The sequence below is a fragment of the Callorhinchus milii genome, unplaced genomic scaffold (assembly GCF_018977255.1).
Source record: "Callorhinchus milii isolate IMCB2004 unplaced genomic scaffold, IMCB_Cmil_1.0 Scaffold5, whole genome shotgun sequence".
NCBI classification, from domain to species: domain Eukaryota; kingdom Metazoa; phylum Chordata; class Chondrichthyes; order Chimaeriformes; family Callorhinchidae; genus Callorhinchus; species Callorhinchus milii.
This window is the reverse complement of record NW_024704746.1, coordinates 21,234,042-21,254,929: the sequence shown is the minus strand read 5'-3', so window position 1 is coordinate 21,254,929 and position 20,888 is coordinate 21,234,042. Positions and strand designations below refer to the sequence as shown.

The following is a 20,888-nucleotide window of genomic DNA, read 5'->3' as shown; positions in this document are numbered from 1 at the left end:
ATGTCAACAGATGAAATGGAACCATAAAAGGTAATTGAAAAAGACCAGCAGCCCTTGAGATAATGGAGAAAGAAAGTATTTCAATGGTGAACCATTAACTCTAGCACAGATAGAGAGAACAAATACAACTGGAAGATCAGAAGATGCTAACGTGTTTGGAACTGCATGGTGTCAAACAAAGGCTTTGGATGTATCTAAGGTAGAGACACAAATTTGCCCAGGTATTACAGAGGTATACAACTTTGGCGGAGGTGAGTCATGGGCAAGATTTAAGAAAAGCTGAATTGACTCCAGCTTCCCAGTTACGGCCAGCAGGAAAAACAAGAGTGACTGCTCCATCTCTCTAAGTGGATTTAATCCTGTCTGGGACTAGATCCTGCCTGGGAATCCTGTGTGTCTTACTGTCTTAAACAGTCTTACTGTTTAACACTTTGAAGTTAAGTGGGGGTGGGGTGGGAAGGAGTGAATTGAAAAGAAGTGTGAGTGTTGTGTGATACTGTGTTTGGTGGTGCTGGCAGCTGATTCCTCATTTACTTGTTAAAACAATGAAAACGCATTGGGTATTTCCATAGTGTTCGCCCTGCTTACTGCAAACATCCTGAATCTCCCCCCAAAAAATGACCTATACTGTGCGGGAAAGAAAAAGTTCTGTTTTCTGCTTAAATGTGTCGGGGTGTATTATAGCGAGTACAAAAGAAAAGTGAAAATCAGCATTTTCAAGTTTTTAAAAAGTCTCCCAAAAAGATAAATCCAACTAACTCTCATCACACCCTGCATTTCTGTGAGGGGAGGATCTGGTTGGCTTGTTGCAGTGCCCAGTTTAATCACTAAACATTGAATTCCCCAAACTAGTTGTTCTCTGTGAATCAGGGCACACTGAATCCCCAAGAGGCTCAGGCTGGTCTCCAAAGTGTTTGAATTTGGTTATTGTATCTGGACCTGTCATTCGAATGGTTGTTAGTCGATTGGTGGATCGTTTTTCCGGGGATAATAATCCCTCAAAAGAAAACAAATAATAATTTGTTACTGTTCACTAAATCCCCCACTGTTTGTGGGACGCTGCTGTGCGCAATTGACTGCCGCGTTTCGCCCACAAAATATACAGTCAATTCACTTTACAGTATATTCTGTGAAGCGCTTTGAGCCATCTTGAAGACGCGATAAAGTACTATATCAAATGCAAGGATTATTATTATTATTCGGCTCTTAAATCACTTTAAGGACTCTCGCCAGCTGCGGCTAATATGAGTGAGTAACTAAGGGAACAATAGCTGTTGCCTGGACTTCCAAAGTGATCCAGTTAGTACACAAATTAGTGAATATTTTCTACTGTGCAAGTATTCACTGGAGAGGATATTACTAAATTCTCATTCATTTCTGCAGCACTCCTGTGATCCTGGAGGAATTTGAAATTCCAATTTGAATTTACAAAAAAANCCTTGGCACAAACATCCATTGATCCTTTAAAATTTACAGAATTTTAGCAATGATCCACATGAGATTTCGAATTACAGCTAAAATTTGCAGGAATCCAGGGCACATCAGTAACACTTTCATGCTCTCGGTCTAGCTACCTATTGAATTTCCCCACATTTTTTCAACACGTCTCTCTCTTTTAATAACCCTGAATGATTAATTTAGAGGAACTTGTCTAGATATTATTTGAACCCCTTTAGAGTACCTCATTCCACCACCTGTATTTTCTTAGCGAACAGGATAGTGCAGGACACATTACTGAATACATAAGAAGTGAATTGATCATTCATCAAGAAGTCAGATATCCACAAATGCAAATTGTGTTTTTTTTTGCATTTATTGGATGGGTTGCCATCATTAAGGTTACATTTAATAATATACATTTTATACAATTATATGGGATACAAAAGTCGACCATTCAAACACTCATTCTTGGGATCTTCTGTCTGCTTCTATTCTGTAGAAATGGTAGCCGGGTTTGTTGATGTTTGCTGACTTTGGTTTATGATTTTGCAACAACAAGATTACATTTGTAGAGCGCCTTTCATGTCGGAAGGATGTCCCAAGGCGCTGGACAGAATACAGCATTTCATACCCGAGCTGGGGTTGGAGGGGGAAGAGAGGGGAGGGGAAGGGGGGTGGCCGATGGCATAGTCGAACAATGAGGACCTGTGTGTGTGGACTGAGCTTGTATGTGAGTTATCTTAACCAGGTGTCAAGCAGAATGTCTACAAATTGTGTAAGCTGAGTTTGCTTTACAGTGGATGAGGTATTAGTATCTATTTACAGTCATGTGTCATTGGTATGTTTTTCTGAAATTATTCTACAATTGTAAAAGACTGTACCTTCCCAAAAAGTGTTTTGGGGAGGGGTATAGTACAGAGAATGAGTACATGTTCAATCCACATTCTATAAATGTGACTGTATACCAGGGCATACTTTTTCCTAGAACATACAGTAACTTTTCTAATCACAAAAATATTGCAGATTGCAGTATTAATACCCATCAAAACAGTATTATTCCAAAGATCACAGTGAACCCATAGTCCATCGTTACAATATGTGGTGCAAATAGTTTGCAACTTGAACATGTCTGTCTTGCACACGATAAACTCCTGAAGGTAAGAAAACTTCCCTGGATGATTTAGGCCCTTGGAATATCTGAATCAGACTATTTCACAAAGTGGACAAATTAGCTGCCATGTAATACAGACTCATCCCATTGCAAACAATGCAGCACAGGTTACAGAGAGAGGAGAACCTATGATACAGGTCAAGTTTATGTGCCAAATGCTTGTATTTAGTATTGGTCTCCTTCAGCTGGCCATACGCCTCCTTATTACTGGACAGGCCGACATCGTGACCCAGCCCACGGCTCTGTTCAATCACGTGCATGTCGGCCATGACCTCGGAAGTTATTTGTCCAAACCACTGAGCATTGATCCCGGCGACAGTCACACAGATGAAGAAAATTACAATCTGCGGGAAAAAGATTAAAGATTTTAAGGTATGTGTCCCAAGTTAGAGATATTAATGCTTATAAGCGTGACAATTTTTGTCAGTTGCTTGGTAGAGCTTTCTATACTCTAAAGAGTTAAAAAAACAAAAAGGTTTTGTACTGTGGACAAGTGCTTACAAGAAACTGGGATGATCTGAAGTCACATTAGACTTCAAAACCAGTAGTTAGAGGTGAAACAGCATTCTATGGAACTGTGTGCCCCCCTCCCCACCCCCAGTGCTCCTGTTGTCGCTGCTAATTGATGAGCCACAGAACTTGGTCAACAGTTACAGCTGACTTGGCTGGTTTTGCCCGATTTCACCTCCGAGCAAATTCGACCCCCGGGGAGTTACTCCCCTTCCTTGTATGTCATGGGGACGGATGACACTTGCAATAGCACTAAACAAAAAAATTAATTTGCACCCCCCCTGCCCCCCATAATACTTAATGTCCCCACCCGTCATAAAGGAATAATGTGGGGGCATCATTGAGGCATGCTTACATATTCACTTGGGTTCAGTTTAGAGCTGAACTAGATTGGGAGAGACACACATGGATAGGTGGGCACAGAACCTTCAAAAACACAACTACATAATACCAATAAAAAATTCTGGTCTTTGGCCATTAACAGTAACAGACGAGAGTGTGGGCAACTGAGCTAGTCTGACACCAGGTTATCCTTGATATGAGGCACTATTGCTATTATCCACACCAAATTGCCTTCCGGCAGGGACATTGTTTGTTACCTGCAGGGTCTCCTCTTCATTTAGCAGCTCACTTGGATGATATATTGCAAAGATGGTCAGGTTAAAGAAAGCGCAGGCTGAACCCAAGTGGAAATAGTAAGGAAAGAGCTTGCTCCGAATGAAGCCAAATGTATGTCTGGAGAGGTTACTGCCCATGACAAACTCTGAAGGAGAAACAATTAGCGATTACTGTTAATACTCAATGTAAAACCCAAGGCCTGCAGTTGTTTTTTTTTAAAAATCACACATCTACCTTTCTCTGCTCACAACCAAATATGTACCAAGATATACAAGTAGTTTCATTCAGATTGCTCATTCACAATAAACATTCCTCTCATCTCTACATATTGACAGCCATGCTACAAATAATCACAAAAGACCACAAATACATGAAGATCAGGTACCCCTGAAGCAGATTGCTGGGAGCACCAACATCTGCAATGGAGGGGATTCACTGACACATTCTATCAACAGACTGGATTCAAAGCCACTGCTGTTCAAAGGCAATGATCTGAGTCAGCAAAGACTTGCTCTGTGGGTGCTCCAGTGCTTAATTCTATAAATTAGATTATGGCCATCATAATGTTTTTTTCACAAGAGTATATTATAAATCATTAAGCACAGCCCTAGAGTATCCCCTGTTGTTAAATTCAAATTAAGTCAATGAGTAAATTAAATATGAACATAACACAGGATCACATTGCTTGGATCAAGATGTAATTGAGGCATTCTTGCCCCTGTGCAACAGGCATGTCCAAGACAACTGGCAAACATGATGAGAGAGAGAGAAGATATTTTGCAATGGAAAATATCACAATTTGGTACTGTGGGAGGTTGGCAATAGAAGTTAACATGAGTAGTGTCAGGATCGGAAAGGAAGGAATGAAATCCCAATTTACAAAAAGGATCACGCACAAACAACAGGCTGGTTAGTCTAACATCTATTGTAGGGAAGCTATCGGAGTGTATAATGAAGCACCTACAGTGCTTGAAAAACAAGGGTCAATACTGCTCAAACTAGACTGGTAAGCAATTTCCCAACTGTTGGCTTATACTGTCTTCAGTTATTATCAGCACATTTATGAACGTTGAGCTTGGCCATTGTAGGCAAATTTAAACTTTGAACCTGTAATTGTAAATATTAACAGTTCAATTCAATTACAGAAACAAAGAAGACAGATTTACATTCATATTTACCTGAAATAAATGTGACCCATATCTGCATCCCCCAGAATGTAGACAGAAATATCAGGTGAAGAAGTTTGGCAAAAGTTGTGGGTCCTTCATCGGTTGGCATGGCAATTGTCATCATACAACTAAGGAAGATGGAAAACTTGCAGAAAATTATTCTGTTTAAGTCGGGGACATATATAGTGTGGGAAATAAAAGAGCAGGGAGTAGAGACAGAAAATGTAAACCAGACTCAAGATAACGGTTTGATGAGGATCTAGTTTGGCATCAGCAAAGCATACAGAACAAAACATGAAATAAAAAAAGTAATTCTCAGATAAATCTCGCTCTCCCCATAAAACACTTTACACAGAGCAAACCATTCAAATGAGTGTGGATTTAAAAAGCACATACGCAACAGGTTTCTCTCAGATACAAGATTTTTCTATTGATAGGCACATCAAAAAAAAAGGACAAGCATCAAAGTGATGAATAAAATCAGCCTGGCTGGGTCAATAAATCTCCTATGCAATGTTTTCTCCCCCCCAACAGTTTTCAGTGTAGTTTCACGTGGCGTATTGTGTAAGGGAGTTCAAATAGCACAAGTTACAGAAGGGCCTTGAGATAATAATTGTATTTAATGATGTTAATCCGAGTCAGCACCTTGGGACGTCCACCCGACTTGAAAGGTGCTCTATAAATGTAATTTTGTTGTTGTTGTTGAGTTAGGCTCCTCTACTGTTAAGCGCTCCGAGCCATTACAGGTGCAAGTGGACAAGAACAGCTCACAAGTAAATCATTGAGTCTTAACCTCACACGCACAACTTGCTTGATTAATTAAACTTTAATCAGGTGTTCCTAGTTTACACTCTGACTTGGTTAGTAACACAGAAGGGGTATCCATATGACCAGTATTGTTTCAATCAACAGTCAGTACATATTATCTCAGTGCAGATTGGAGTCCTGTAGCTCAGTGGTTAGAGCACTCGCTTTGCAAGTGAGAGACCTGAGTTCAATTCCAGGCAGAGGGTGAAACCTTGGGCAAGTTTCCTTACTCCACACAGAGCCTAATAATAATCCCTCCAAAACCAAAAACAATAATAAATTGGTCATTTTCAATCCATGACTGTTTGTGGGACATCGCTGTGCGCAATTGGCTGCCGCGTTCGCCCACAACTACACAGTCAATTCACTTTACAGTGTGTGTTCTGTGAAGCGCTTTGGGACGTCCTCCCGACGTGAAAAGCGCTATATCAAATGCAAGGATTATTATTATTATAAGTTGTTGCTGTAATCCAGTTCATCTCTGAGCTCAGCAAAATATTCGCATGGGTTATCCAGCACGAAGCTGAAACAAATCACTCAAATTTGCCTCAACTTTTGCCATGACATAACTTTTCAAGGTGCATCATCCAAAGTTTCAGACCCCCCTTTGTATTCTGCTTTTTTTTCCCCCCAAAAAAACAACGTGAAGAAGCGTTGACCACGAAAACCGTCTCTTTAAAGTAAATCGCTCGGGTTTTGCTACGTGCGCTTTGTCACACAGTATATCACCATTAACGACCCCAGGACCGGGGCGAGGAATTGCTCAGTGCACCAAATCGTTGCAATTTAAACACATCACCAAAGTGGGGGGTCACCAAATTATTTCCACTTTTAGTTGTTTTTCCGATATAAAAAAAGACGAAACCTCTCCCCAATTTCCTAACAAATTCCGAGGATTTTCAAAACGATCGTAAAATAACTGCAGGTTTCCCAACACCCCACCACCCCATCTACACCCCCCCCCCACCCCACCCCATCTACACCCCCCACACCCCACCCCATCTACACCCCCACACCCCACCCCCCAACCCCACCCCCCAACCCCACCTACACCCCCCACCCCCCCAACCCCACCTACACCCCCACACCCCCCCCACCTACACCCCCACACCACACCCCACCACCTACACCACCTACACCCCCCCCACACACCCCCCCACCCCATCTACACCCCCCACCCCATCTACACCCCCCACCCCCACCCCAACCCCACCTACACCCCCCCAACCCCACCTACACCCCCCCACCACCTACACCCCCACACCCCCCCCCCCACACCACCTACACCCCCACACCACCTACACCCCCCACCACCTACACCCCCCCCCCCCCACCACCTACACCCCCACACCCCCCCCCCAACCCCACCTACACCCCCACACCCCCCCCCAACCCCACCTACACCCCCAACCCCACCTACACCCCCCCCACCACCTACACCCCCACACCCCCCCCAACCCCACACCACCTACACCCCCACACCCCCCCAACCCCACACCACCTACACCCCCCCACCACCCACACCACCTACACCCCCCACACCACCTACACCCCCCACCCCCCCCACCACCTACACCCCACACCCCCCCCCAACCCCACCTACACCCCCACACCACCTACACCCCCCACACCACCTACACCCCCCACACCCACACACAAGCAGAAGCAAATGAACCTTTTGAGTAAAAAAAATGTTGACTTTGGTCGAGTCGAGAGTCACTTTTGCAAAACTTTTTCCGACCAGTGATACAGATTTGGAGAGTCAGCAAAACACACACATACATACATACAACTGTTAGCTCTCAGTGGGTAGAGATCATGTGGGCAATGTATTATTATTATTATTATTAAAGCAGCGTTGGTGGAAATGCAAAGTTGCGGACTGCGGACTGACTGCTGATCATCTCTGCAACTCACTCACTTACCCGCTGCGCCGCGACACTCACCGACCTGTGCGCTCAGTGATGAAACACGTTGACTCTCGGGGCACCTCAGCCGCTGCAGCCGCCGCTCCTGATTGGTCCCCCGGCTACACCCGCCCACCCGCCAGGCGGCCCCCTCACGGTACGCACGCGCGGTCCGTCCGCCTGAAGCATGCCGGGACTTGTAGTCTCCGGCCCCCTCCCCCCTCCCGCTCCATCCGTCCTCCCGTGAGAGGGCAACAAGCGGAGTCTGAGGCCGCCGGGGAGAGGCGCGGAGGGGAGGGGGGTGGGGGGGGGTTGGGGAGAGAATGAGGAAGGGTAGGCGGCGGATGAGTTCCAATCGCTGGGGCGGCCCTGTTGCATTTCAGAGGGAGGGGAGGGGAGGGGAATGGGGACGGCCGTCGCCATGGCAACCGGCGCCGCGCTCTCTCGCTCTGTGTGTGTGTGTGTGTGTGTGAGAGAGAGAAGCGGCCGCATCGGGGCCCAGCTCGGCCCGCGCAGCCTGTCCGTCCGTCCCCCCTCCCTCCCTCCCTTTCACCGGGGGAGTGGGGGGGAGGGAGAGGGGCCTCTCCGCGCGCCCTCCGCTCTCTTGACGGTTTATTTGCCGCGGAAAGTCTTCCGAGTGCGGCCGTTGTCGTCGTCGTCGCCTCCTCCCTCCCTCCCCTCCTCCCCCGCGCGGGGCGATGACGTCGCGCCCGTGGCGGTCGCGGAGAAACCGAGCGGGAGGGGAGCGGTTGTGGGGGGGAATGGATCGGCTCCGCGGCGCTCTGTTCAGGCGCCGGCGGTCAGCGGCGGCCCAAACCGTGAGGCTCCGGGAGAGGAAGTCTCGGCTCTACAGCAAAGAGCGCTCCAGCGCTGAGCAGAGCACAGGTACACACCCGGGGGTGGGGTGGGGTGGGGTGTGGGGGGTTATTATTATTATTATTATTATTCTGTGCTTTGTGTCTCAGCTCAGTGGCAGTGTGTTGGCTCTCCTGTCGCTTTTACACCCCCCCCACACACACCCCACACCCCTCCCCCTCCCCCCACACCCCTCCCGGTGGGGGTGTAAGATGTCAGGCGACCATTGAATTACTCCCCAATGGAGATGTGGGATTTTGTTTTTTTTCCCCTCTCTCTCTGTTGATGAGGGAAAGCACTTTGGAGAGGAGGGGACTTTGTGGCTGTAAATGGCCTGAGTGGGGGGGGGGGGGGGTGTGTGTTGTTTTTTAAAAAAAAATCCGAGGGAGAATATTGCGTGTTCCCTGTTATCGTCCCCCGACTGTGTGCAGCTGCTCCGGTGACTTTGTTGTTGTGTTCCTCTTCTCCAGGTTGGATGGGTGCGAACGCTTATTTCGTTGTGTTCACGGTGGCTTTCAGGACACTGAACTGCATGTTGGTCCAGACCAGCTTTGTCCCCGATGAATACTGGCAGTCACTTGAAGTCGCACACACTATGGTCTTCGAATATCCTTTTTGCGTGATTTTAAAATTGTATGATTTGTTATTTTAAAACCTTTAAAAACCGTCGTTTTCTGCCCCCCCCAAAAGTGCTGCTTTGGAGGTGCTTCACATCTGTGTGTTCACAATGCAGTGAGTTCCAGATCTCAGTTCAGCAGAAAATGTGGGTAAACTGAAGTGTTGATTAACTTTGTATGATTTGAATGGGACCCGAGAGGGACGGACCCTAAATTTAAGGAAGGATATTCGAAATAGTTGTTGCAAAGAGTTGCTTCTTTCTGTATGGTATTTTATTTTCATTTATAAAGTTCCCATAAGAAACTCTTCTGTGCTGTTTTTGAATTGCTATTAGAGTTTGATGTATATATAAATGATACACATTTGTATGATCCACCTTTTTAAATGATGACCTTTGAGACGAGTGGTATACTAATTTTCTATGCAGGGATATATAGCAGACTGGCTGATGAATTCTTTTTGTTCCCTTTCCTTTGGTGCTCTCTTCTCAATAGGTATTGCATTCTAAATCTATCCATCGGAAATAAACACTTATTCTCTTTGAGTACGTAATCCAATGATAATGTAGGCTATTCTTGTGCATCTGGGAATGTATTGCAAAGCAACATTGGTAGAGGCCTAACTGTTGCCATCCCAGCTGTCTTTGTAGTTTTCAGGAACTATTCAAGAGAGAGGAATATTGTTAAAGTGTTGTAACCTTAACATTTTCAATTATGGTTACTTAACCTGGGAATGGAAGGAGAGGCTGCGAGGCTATACCTATCCATTGTTCTTTGCAAGTTTTTATAAATTATTACAGATTTTCAAGAAGGACTCTGTTCAACTGCTGGTAAGTACAGTGTGAATGACATTAACCAATCTTTATTCTCTGACAAGAAGTTCTATTTGGTGTGAAAGCCATTGGCGGTCTTGAATGATGTGTATTCCCTCAGAACATCAGATTTAGAAAATACTGCAAGGTAGTGTTCCATCAAAACAAACATTATTTTCTTGTGGACAAAAGCTTCCTCATTGTAAGCTTTACGACTAGTTTTAATCTTTCTAATTGACCCAGTTGATGTTGAAGGGAAGAGCTTCTTGGCTTTTAAGTAGAGTGTATATATTCAAGATTTTATGATAGGCTTATGTTTTGCCTATAATTCCATGGAATGACAGGCTTCATTTCCTTGCTCTGCTGCATTCCTAATCTCAGGTGCACTGTTGAATCAGGTAGATTTCTCATGTTTTCTACTGTAGGTCCAGTGTTACACAGAACGTTTTCCCCAGGAACATGTGATGGGGATTACCTCCCAACTCCCCTAAATGCATGGAAAGAGTTGGAATGAAAATGGAGTTGTCTTTTCTTGTTCATTTTGTGCTGCCTGGGTGTGTGCCATGGCATTCTTCCAGAACTCTGCGGATCTTCTGAAATGTCTACTAAAACATTGCCTTAGGCAGCTGATGGTTTGCATACCCTTAGATTTCAAGATCATCTGCTTGGCACCTTGGTCTGGTCAGTATCCCCAGCATTGGTCCAAAACTATATTCTGTGACTCCACATCACAGAATGCTGGAGAAGTGAAAACTGCAGGTTCCTCAGAAATTGTTCGAATTGCATCTATTAATTCAGAAAATTAAGTTTCTCATCCTTTTATGTAATAATTGTGAAACAGAGCAAAAATAATGCACCTCTTGTCTACCCTCTGACCCAAAAGTACTTTTTTGTGAATAATCTGATAATGTGTCTTTTCCTGTAGATCTGGGTTCCTCGACTAGTTCAATCGTTTCTGGCAGCACTGGCAGATGTGAAACTGTATTCTATCATTAAAAAGCGGGAGAATGCTGAGATTGCAAAGTGGGTGGTAAGAAACATCCTTTTCATCTTTGGTTGACAACATTTTTTTCCTGTAATACTTATTTGTACTGTGTAGAAATTCTTCTGGGACATTTTTAGAATTGTATAGAATATACAACAAAACCCTTATTAGATGTCATAAATCAGTTTCCCTGCTGAGAGGAACGTAGGGGAGCTGCACTAAAATATTTGCCAAAGCTACTGTTAAGAGTTGACTAGTTGACTTGTCCTCTATGTGCATTTAGAAGTATAGTTTGTTAAATAGTGAAGCAGTCTGATCAGACTTTTACTTTTTACTTAAAACAAAACATTTCTTCTCTTGTTGCAGTATTTCTGTCAACTATGCTCCTGGTTCACATGGTACTGCTGCACCCGGACTATTACGAACAGTATGGAAGCTGTTTTGACCAGCTTTATCCTGTATTACTGTCCTTTTCCTGGTACAAAGGCAGTCACCAGGTCAGCACAATATTTGTTTTGTTCTAAACCCTTTCCTATAATCTATTGTACATTCCGTGCAGCTTTGTGAGGTATGTTTGTGGGGTGGTGGGTTTCTCATTCCTCGTACAAAGTTCTCTGTTTAAAATTGTACTCTCAGAGGAGAAGTACTGAATGAAGAACAGACTCATTGAATCCTCCACAGTACAAATGGGAGGAAATCAATTCCTAGCTTGCTATTGGTGCCCCTAGGTGTATGGTTATCCCGACCCCCAGCTCGAGTCTGCAACACTGATTGTCCAGCGCCTTGGGACATCCTCCTGACGTGAAAGGCACTATAGAAATGTAATTTTATTGTTGTTATTGAGTGAAAACTGGAAGTAACACACACATTGTATTTGAATTGAGAATTTGGTTAGACTGGGTGGATTTGTCTTGGGAAGTTAGGAAATCTGGAGGGTGCTGGTCCTCCAACTACTGTAGTTTATTTTGCAATCTTTGAAGTAAGATTTATTGCGAATATGAACCTAATTGTGAAAATATTCACTTGGTTATTTTATGCCAGAGTTTTCAAGTCAGCTCTTTATGAAAGATGAAGACCTGTAACTGGTGAGCACGGCAGAAGGGACTTAAGTCTAGACAATTTTGCAGAGTAAGGAAATGGGGCAAGTAATAATAATAATAATACTTGCATTTGATATAGTGCCTTATCACGTCTTTGAGATGTCTCAAAGCGCTTGAGTACATGCTATGTTTTTAATGACATTCATGGGTAGCTTTAAATAGAACTTTTTTTTTCTCTCTCTACTTGTAGTTTCAAATACCTGGCGTTGATTGCATTTGCAGTGGTCATTCGTCCGACTGCTATCATCCTTTGGCTACCTTTGCTGTTTTATCACTACTGGCAGGAACTGAAAAAAATGGATCTAATTCTATACAAGTGCCTACCAGTCGGGTAAGCTTGGGTAGGTGCTATTCTAGGCACCTGCAGGTTGAGACATGAACTAGTACCTACTTTAGGAGCTACTTTTACCATTGTTGTTCCTTATTCAGATGGAAATTAGTAGTTAATTAGTAAAATTAGTAGTTCTACTGCTGATTCACAAGCACTGATGTCCACAACCATACCAGCACTAGTAAATCCAACACTTCTGTTAGCACAGTCTGTTATTGATGATGTAGTACTATTATTCTTTCTGAATTCAGGAGGACATCACCTCCCACAATGCAGTATATCCCCAGCAATGCACTGGAATATGAGCTTAGACTATGAGTTACCTCATCATCTACTTTAAAGTACTATTTAGCACAAATTGTTGCTTATTTTTTTCATGGAATATTTATATTTGTCCCACTAAATCCTGTATATACGTACTTGTTTGTTTTCCAGATGCTTGACACTTGTGATTTCTCTGATCATTGACCGAATATTTTATGGCGAGGTACAGTGATGCACATACCTTATTTTTCCACAATCAGTCTTTGTTCCCTTTTTCATTCACTTAATGAAAATTACATACAATATTGTAGTAATTAATAATAATCTTGGGATATATTGCCAATCGCACCAGAAAGTATTTACCTTCCCTGGATGCACCTATATGTCACAGCGTCATAAGCAATATAAAGTTAATAAGAATGCTGGATAATAATGTAGACTAAGTGGATATAGATATTAACTCATTTACTCTCATTGATCAAACTGTAATTGTTTGCCCAGGCTCAAATTTATACTTTGTCTACCTAAGAAGTGTTGTGTGACATTGATTCTCTACCTCCCAGTGCTGAGTTACTAATATTCATATTTTGTTCCTATCTTTCATTGCTTTCTTGCATTCAGTGGGTTGTGGTTCAATGGAACTTCCTCAGATTTAACGTGATCCAGAATATGGGGTCATTTTATGGCTCGCATCCATGGCATTGGTACTTCGGCCAAGGCTTTCCTGTCATCATGGGAGCACATTTGCCCTTTTTCATCCATGGATGTCTGTTGGCTCCAAGAAAGTACCGGGTTTTATTAATAGTTGTGATATGGACACTTGTGGTGTATAGGTGTGTACCATTCAGTTTGGGGTTCTCTATGGAGGGTAATAAATATGTGATAGTAACCACAAGGCAAGAATCTTAGTCATGGGCTTAAGGCTTCTTCATTGTTGTCCATTTGCAAGATACATCTAAACTTCTGAGATTAGATTCAGTCTTGTATTAATTCATTACATTTTATAATTTATTAAAATTCTTTATTTTCTTTCTGCCCCCACCATCCATCCATTAGCTGCCATGTATAGTGCTACAAGACAGTTTGGAATATTTATGCATAATTGCTTTTCAGGTGTAAACTCCAGAATACCCATTTGTAAAAATATTTTGTTTCTTTTATTACAGTTTCTTAAGCCACAAGGAATTCAGATTTATTTATCCAGTAATGCCACTCTGCATGGTTTTCTGTGGTAAGCATCAGATATTCTAATGTTATTACCAAATTTATTTATCTTTGCGATTGTCCTGTGATGTGAAGCTGTTTTTAATCATAAAAGAAAAATGAACTCTAGGAGACATCTATGACATGTAACAAAATAAATGCTTTTTATCCCTTTTTTTATTTAGGGTTTTCTTTGGCGAGCTTGAAAGCATGGAAGAAAGCAGCAGTCTCTTTCCTGTTTTTCTCCAACATTAGCCTAGGACTGTACACTAGTTTAGTACACCAACGTGGAAGCCTGGATGTCATGCAGCATATTCGACAGCTTTGTGAGGACTTGCCCAAGGAAATTGAACCATCTGTGTTCTTCCTGATGCCTTGCCATTCAACGCCATTTTACAGGCAAGTTATATAACACGGCCCCCAAAAATAAAATTGTTCAATTATAGGAAGAATTGCAACTTTGGACTTGTATATCATTTTCTTATTAGTTCAAATCAGAATAATGATTTCTCCGGTAAATCCCAAGTCTGATATAGCTGAGCACAAACCTCGTAACAAAGCTGATCTGACACTTGAAGTTTGAGCTTTTGTTTTTTTTAAATTTGTGAGTCCGTTCTTTCAGAGATTCTTTTGTGTAGATGCGTATGTAAGGAGGAAGAGATACATCACTTAAACATGAGCTATTAATCCCAATGAGTGTTCAGTAACAAAGTTTGTCTAACACCTAATTCAATAGATCATATCTCTGTAATATGATTGTAAATTATTTTTCCCCCTTCTCATAGCCATGTTCATTGTCCAATCAAAATGCACTTTCTGGAATGTCCCCCAGACTTGACTGGAAATGGCAGCTACGTTGATGAGGCAGATTTATTCTTCAGAGAGCCACTAAAATGGTTGAATGGAAGGTTTCCTGGTTCCAGCTCCCTACCCACTCATTTAGTATTTTATGATGTATTGGAACAGGTATGTCAATGTTTAATCCATTTATTTTGTTTTTTTTACCTTATGTTGGTTAATGTCTTAATACTTTTTGAGGAATCATGGTATGTTGCACATGTACAGTGATGAGAAAGTTAATTGAGCCTGAGTGTTAACTTAATGAATCAAATGATTAAATGTGCTGAAATTTGGAGCACATTCTCTAACCTGAGGTTTTTTTTTCTCTCTAAAGAAAATAGAACCATTCCTGATAAGCAGAAGCTATGTGAAAAGTGCAGTCTTCTTTCATACTCATGTACCTGGAGGGCGAACTGGACGTAACATTCACGTATATGAAAGAAAACTCTGATGGGTGACTTTTTTAAACAAGTTGACTTAAATTTATGTGTATATCTGGCTGATTTATAAATGTGTACTTTTTTAAAATTCTGTTGTGTCTGTCTTTGTACTTTCATATTGATACAAAGGAATGTATACACAGTTCTTCAACTTTAAATATAAGTATTGCAGCATTTAATAGACTAACCACACCACTGATGATCAGCAAAGGCTTTGAACTGGAGAATAATCTATTGCATTTTTGGGAGATTGATTTTTGAAATAAAAAAATAGTAGCTTTTTAAGATGAATAAATCACACTTTAGTGATGTTATTGTTACTGTTGGGATAGTATGCCATTCTACTACTTAAGAGAAGCTTGCTTCCATGAATGAACAGTGAACCTGGCTTTCCTTGCTTGAGACCAGATCTAATTTGTGAATAGTCTTCTGTAGTGCTCACTTTTTCCCCTTTCTATAGGTTTACTCCACCAGAATCCAATTGACCAAAGTTCAGTTGAAGTAGTGTCATCCGAAACCTTAACCCATTTATCTTCTGGTCCTGATGAGGTGCTGATAACGATTCCATGGCGCTCTTTGAAAAGAGAAGCGAGTTTCTCCCGGTGTCCTCGCCAACCATCCCCCAAATAAAACTGGTCACGGCGTGGCCGTTTGCGTGGGACACTGCCGTGCGCGATTGTGCTGCCGCGCTTGCCTGCAAATAACACTCCCATTTCGCAGTGACCCCTGTGAAGCCCTTCGGGAGACATCCTTCTGGCGGTCCAGTCGGGTGTCCGATACGCGCGGAAACCCGTCCGTGCCGCGCTTGAAGAGCACCCAAAGCCGAGCTGAGAGCGAATAAGGCGCGACAAGGCAAGGCCAGGGCTATCGTTGACCTCGCGACCCTCAGGCTGGGACAGCGATTCATTGCGCTTTCTGGGCAGCAGTTGACCGGCCGCCCGCGTGGGTTGGGGGTGACCGCTGGCGTTCCTGAACCGGCTAAAAACCCCAATGGGGCCGCCGTTGACATGGCTGTCGGCCGTTCTCTCCCGGGGTAAGGCTTCGGGCGTGGAGGGAGGGTTGGTGACAGGAGCTGAGGGGGATGACTCCCTGCCCTCGCCCCCCCCTTCCCCCCCCCAGTGGGTCTGGTCTGAGGCTTTGTTGATTGACCACAGTGACCACCAGCGGCTCGTGACGCGTCACCGCCGAGGCACGTCACCTTTGGGCCGACGTCACTTCCGGGTAGTCCAGGCGCGAGGAGGAGGAGGAGCGACAGCGCCGCCTCCATCGTCGTCGTCGTCGTCGCTATGGGTCTGCGGGACGAGAAGATGCTGACAAACGGGGAGCCCGAGGAGGTGAGGCCTGAGCCCCGGGGGGTAGGGGAGCAGGAGAGGCTGAGGGGGCTCTGGTGGGGGTCAGACTCGCCCGCCGACCGAGGCCCGTGTGGGGCGAGCCCCGGGGATGGGGAAGGTCTCAAGGTTAAGCCTCCGGCCGCCCTGAGGAGGCCCGGCTCCGGCTCCGGCTCCGGCCCCTCTCGGGGGGTCGGGGAAGCGAGCAGCGGGTACTGGCGCTGACAGCCCTGCCGGGTCTTGTCAGACCGAAGGGCAACCCCGGACTGCGGTGGCTCCCAGCCGCCGCCTTGGCCGCAGGGTATCCCGGCGACCGGACTGAAGCGAGCCCCAGGCTCGAGGCCCTGTCACCCCCAGACCCTGCTCCGCCTGTCAGGTTCGGGGAGAGACGCCAATACTTAGCGCCGTCCTTTCCTCGTGTCCTCCCGCACCAGGAGGTCGCACAAAGGACACGGACTGTGTGTGTGTGTTTCACTCATTCCTGTCTTCATTATTATTCCGTGTTTACACCTCTGCCATCGCTCTGACCTTGGGTGCTTTCGGTCGAACAGTTGAGGGTTTGCAGAGAAAGAGCAGAAATATAGACATATATTCTCCGCAACATCGCCCGACTCCGCCACTACCTCACCCCTCGGGCCACTGAAACTCTTGTCCGTGCGTTCATGAACGTCCTCCCGACGTGAAAGGCGCTCTATAAATGCAATCTTGTTGTTGTTGTTCATCACCTCCAGGGTCGACTATGCAAATGCGCTGCTTGTCGGCCTTCCCAACTCCTCCCTCCACAGGAACTCTGCAGCCCGTGTCCTCTCCCGCACCAAACTCCTGACCCCATCTCCCCCACTCTCGCCCGACTCCATTGGCTCTCTATCCTTCAGAGGATCCAGTTCAGGATCCTGGTCCTCACCTACAAAGCTCTCAATGGCCTCGCCCCACCCTACCTCTGCGATCTCCTAACTCCCTACCAACCCGCCCGCTCCCTCCGCTCAGCCGGCTCTGGCTGCTCCACGTCCCCCGACCCACCCTCCCCACCATTGGCGGGAGAGCCTTCAGCCACTCTGCCCCCAACCTCTGGAATTCCATCCCCCAGTCACTCCGCCTCGCTCCCTCCTTAGCCCCCTTCAAGTCCTGCCTCAAAACCCTCCTCTTCGACCATGCCATTGGCCAGTCCCCTCCCCTCCCTTCTCCCCCTGACCCCAGCTCAGTCTGAAATGCTGTACACTGTCCAGCGCCTTGGGATGCCCTCCCGACGTGAAAGGCGCTATATAAATGTAATCTTGTTATACATACTGTAGTTTTTAAACTCATTATTTGACAATATGCAGTAACCCAGGGATGTCTCCCGGAATTTGAATTCATCTTGCACACCCTGGTCTGACCTGTAGAGTCAAGTTGGATTCCTATTCAAAGCAGATTCATGAGATAAATTTCCTTTCTCTATTGGGCAGAAATTCCTCCAGTTTTAAATGCACATAGGCTTTTCATGAGCCTAAAAAGAGGGAACTTCTGAAAGGAAAGTAGCTGTGAAGGAATGCTAAGGTGAAAGCAAGACAAATCCGTGTAAATTTAATATAAAAATACAGATTGTTCTGGACCCTGCAAGCTAAAACTCTAATAGGTTGGGTGTTTCTCGTGAGCAAATAGGTTTAAAGAGAAGTTTATTCCGATATCCTTCAGATGACTCTGCTCATTCACTTTACAGCTGTTTGTGAGACATTGGTGTGTGTAAATTAGCTGCTTCTACATTAAATAATTATTATAAGATACTTTGAGAGGTTTTGACATTATAGAAGTTATTAAAAAATACAAGTGCTTCTTACTAATCATTCAAATTGTTTCTCTTCAGGCTGAAGAAGAGGAAGAAGACATTGTGGTAAGTTGCACAGAAGATCATAGTAAGGTTCTGAATCTCTGAATTTTTGATGTGTTAATTAAGAATGGTAATCTTGCATTGATATTAAGAAGAATTGTGTATGTTTCTAATCTGTGGTTCAAAACTTTGGATTAATGGTTCTATTGAGCAACATAGTATATTTAGAAAGAATGTACAGATGGAAATAGGCCATTTTTACTCGATCCAAGCATTCCTTGCTGGTGTTTACACTCCACATGAGTCTCCACTCATTCCTTGCTCCCTCCCATATCCTTCTATTCCCCTCTGATATGATATCTGATGGTATGACCTTGGAATATTGTTGAGAAAGAACTACAAATGTGCACTATGTCAATATTCTTCATTTCACTTTAATTTTATTTCTTGACTTAAACAGTAAGCTAATTACCAAAATAAAATTCTATTTGCTGTCCATCCCAGTGGGTTGAAACAATGAAACAACCATTCATTTTTAGAGGCCGACACAATTAGGGCAGTGATTGGAAAATATCTTCCAACGGGAGAGGAGAAAGGTAGTGAGGTTAAAGTGGCTCGGAGGAGATGCGTGAAGCACGTCAACAGTAATCCAAAACATTGTTGATGAATGACTAGCCTGTCTGGCTCATCAATGAGACTTGCTCTTGGCACAGACATGTCCTTAACTCAAAAGAGAATGGGTGGTCCTACCTGGACAGGTACTGTGATACTTATCGGTCGTTTGCTAATTGATTACTATATAAAATATTTCATTCCTTTCCATTTTAATTCTTCTGTTTTCTGGTCTCTGCAAAGAAAATGTTGAGAAGAATTCTGATACGGAGCAACTTTGATATGAATCTAAGCCTTTTAGTTGCGGTGTTGTAGTATAGTACAATTTACAAAAGTTATTTCCTTCCAATAATAATAATCCTTGCATTTGATATAGCATTTTTCATGTCTTCCAGACATCTCAAAACGCTTCACAGAATATACTCTAAAGTGAATTGACTATATATTTGTGGGTGAAACGCGGCAGCCAATTGCGCACAGCAGTGTCCCACAACCAGTCATGGATTGATGACAAAATTATTATTATTTTTATTTTATTTGTTGAGGGAATATTATCAGGCAGGTGGAGTAAGGAAACTAAGGTTTTTTTGCATAAGAATTTAGCTCACATTTTGTAATACAAAAATGTTAATTGAGAACTAACTGAGAAGAACCATATCCACCTTTAAATCCCACGCAACATTAAACACTTCTCGTTTTCGTTTCTTACTTGTACAAAAAGCTCCTAAATTTCTTGTAATATTTAATTAAACCATGTAGATTAAGAAAATACTGTACATTCAAAATATATAGTTCTTTTGATTATTCTGATGCTTTTTTGAAATGTGTTTGTGCTGTTGTGCAGGATCCCATAACTGTGATCAGGGAGCAATGTCAGCAGATTGAGAAGTGCATGGCATATCGAGCACGATTGGAGACTTGCGAGGAGCGTGTTACTTCACGCTCCAACACACAAGAGACGTGTACTGAGGAGCTGTTTGACTTCCTGCACTCCCGGGACCACTGTGTATGTGTGAGCTAAGTAATTTGAATAATTGTTCCCAGTAGATGCTCAAAATATTCTCTTCCAGTGATTTTCTGTGAAACTGGGGTGGTATAAAACATGTATTCTTCTGTTCCAGGTGGCTCATAAACTATTCAACAAGTTGAAATAAATTCTGGTATCTGAGGTGCTTTACAGTACCAGATGAAAATTTGTTATTGGGACTCCACATTCGTTGCTGCTCTTTGAGACCTATGAATCCGTCATGTAAATGGACTGAGCAATTTGAGGATTATGCATTGATGTTAATCAATTCTTTGTTTTGTTTGTGATTGAATTTGAAGTCGTAATCTTAGGTTCCAGTTGACGTAAATAAATTTATTGGAACTCAACTTGAAAAATCTTATGGCCTCTATTCATTTTGTTACTGTGTTATTGGCTGCCGTGTTTCGCCCACAAAATACAGTCAATGCACTTTATAGTATAGTCAGTGAGATGTTTCGAAGACGTGATAAGGCGCTGTATCAAATGCAAGGAATAATATGGTTTAAACTGGTGAATTGAAGCAGGCAAGCAATTTCCAATTTTAGCTGACAGTTTCCTCACTTCATCTTCTCCAAATGGATGTGCTCTTCTTCCACTATATGTATTTAAGCTGATTTTATAGCCCAATAAAACTATCTGTTATAACAATCTGGCAAAACCCTTTCCAAGCAAGGGATCATTTAAAATATACATTGGTTACTGCATGAAAATTTGCCACCGTTTCTGAACTAACAGCAGAGAGTTTCTGTTTGCCACTTTTGAAATGTGAAAGTAAAAAAGGGAGAAGCAACACCTCTTATACTCAGAAACGTTGTCGACAACAGTATTTGTGACCCCAACATGTAGAGTAGTATATTCAACCAATAAAACGACACGTTTTAAGAGTACACGGTTGCCCAAATAGGACCACCCTTGCTGTTTGAATAAATCGCCCCGCCATTGGAGGCCGTGTATTCAGTCACTCGTGACCACCTCCGCGTCAGGCTCCGCCACTGTTTAAGCGCTTTGAGACGTTGCCCTGGGTGGAGGGCGCCGTGCAAGTGCA

General features: G+C 43.6%; 3 protein-coding genes across 5 annotated transcripts; 2 read left to right on the top strand and 1 right to left on the bottom strand.

The window, feature by feature from the left end:
- Nucleotides 1–2,107: 2,107 nt before the first annotated feature.
- On the bottom strand, nt 2,108–7,748 carry si:ch211-121a2.4 (transmembrane protein 205). 3 transcript variants are annotated; one of them, XM_007899825.2, is made up of 4 exons: nt 7,641–7,748; nt 4,918–5,036; nt 3,721–3,884; nt 2,108–2,955 (listed from the first exon to the last, which is right to left on the bottom strand). In XM_007899825.2, the coding sequence occupies exons 2-4, from the start codon at nt 5,030–5,032 to the stop codon at nt 2,653–2,655; spliced, it is 582 nt and encodes a 193-aa protein (XP_007898016.1). In that variant the 5' UTR covers nt 5,033–5,036; nt 7,641–7,748; the 3' UTR covers nt 2,108–2,652. The 3 variants fall into 3 exon arrangements, with proteins under 3 accessions (XP_007898016.1, XP_007898017.1, XP_007898019.1); XM_007899826.2 differs by having other exon boundaries at nt 7,662–7,748; XM_007899828.2 differs by having other exon boundaries at nt 7,666–7,748.
- Nucleotides 7,749–8,305: 557 nt separating this feature from the next.
- pigb (phosphatidylinositol glycan anchor biosynthesis, class B) lies at nt 8,306–15,364 on the top strand. The gene is made up of 12 exons (XM_007899824.2): nt 8,306–8,507; nt 8,948–9,083; nt 9,807–9,924; nt 10,832–10,936; nt 11,258–11,388; nt 12,182–12,322; nt 12,758–12,809; nt 13,208–13,419; nt 13,753–13,817; nt 13,975–14,188; nt 14,575–14,755; nt 14,964–15,364. Exons 1-12 carry the CDS (start codon nt 8,321–8,323, stop codon nt 15,078–15,080), a joined length of 1,659 nt encoding a protein of 552 aa, XP_007898015.1. The 5' UTR covers nt 8,306–8,320; the 3' UTR covers nt 15,081–15,364.
- Nucleotides 15,365–16,275: 911 nt separating this feature from the next.
- LOC103182727 (cytochrome b-c1 complex subunit 6, mitochondrial) lies at nt 16,276–20,199 on the top strand. Its single transcript, XM_007899823.2, has 4 exons — nt 16,276–16,403; nt 18,241–18,267; nt 19,661–19,822; nt 19,938–20,199. Exons 1-4 carry the CDS (start codon nt 16,356–16,358, stop codon nt 19,968–19,970), a joined length of 270 nt encoding a protein of 89 aa, XP_007898014.1. The 5' UTR covers nt 16,276–16,355; the 3' UTR covers nt 19,971–20,199.
- The last annotated feature ends 689 nt before the right edge of the window (nt 20,200–20,888 follow it).

Excerpts from the sequence above, each read along its gene's own strand:
- pigb (XM_007899824.2), top strand. The coding sequence starts at position 8,321 with ATGACGTCGCGCCCGTGGCGGTCGCGGAGAAACCGAGCGGGAGGGGAG. Across the intron at positions 10,937-11,257 it reads CTGAGATTGCAAAGTGGGTG|TATTTCTGTCAACTATGCTC; the intron begins GTAAGAAACATC and ends CTCTTGTTGCAG. Across the intron at positions 14,756-14,963 it reads TTTATGATGTATTGGAACAG|AAAATAGAACCATTCCTGAT; the intron begins GTATGTCAATGT and ends TTCTCTCTAAAG.
- LOC103182727 (XM_007899823.2), top strand. The coding sequence starts at position 16,356 with ATGGGTCTGCGGGACGAGAAGATGCTGACAAACGGGGAGCCCGAGGAG. Across the intron at positions 18,268-19,660 it reads AAGAGGAAGAAGACATTGTG|GATCCCATAACTGTGATCAG; the intron begins GTAAGTTGCACA and ends GCTGTTGTGCAG. Across the intron at positions 19,823-19,937 it reads TGCACTCCCGGGACCACTGT|GTGGCTCATAAACTATTCAA; the intron begins GTATGTGTGAGC and ends CTTCTGTTCCAG.
- si:ch211-121a2.4 (XM_007899825.2), bottom strand. The coding sequence starts at position 5,032 with ATGATGACAATTGCCATGCCAACCGATGAAGGACCCACAACTTTTGCC. Across the intron at positions 3,885-4,917 it reads ATGGGTCACATTTATTTCAG|AGTTTGTCATGGGCAGTAAC; the intron begins GTAAATATGAAT and ends TTTCTCCTTCAG. Across the intron at positions 2,956-3,720 it reads ATGAAGAGGAGACCCTGCAG|ATTGTAATTTTCTTCATCTG; the intron begins GTAACAAACAAT and ends TTTTTCCCGCAG.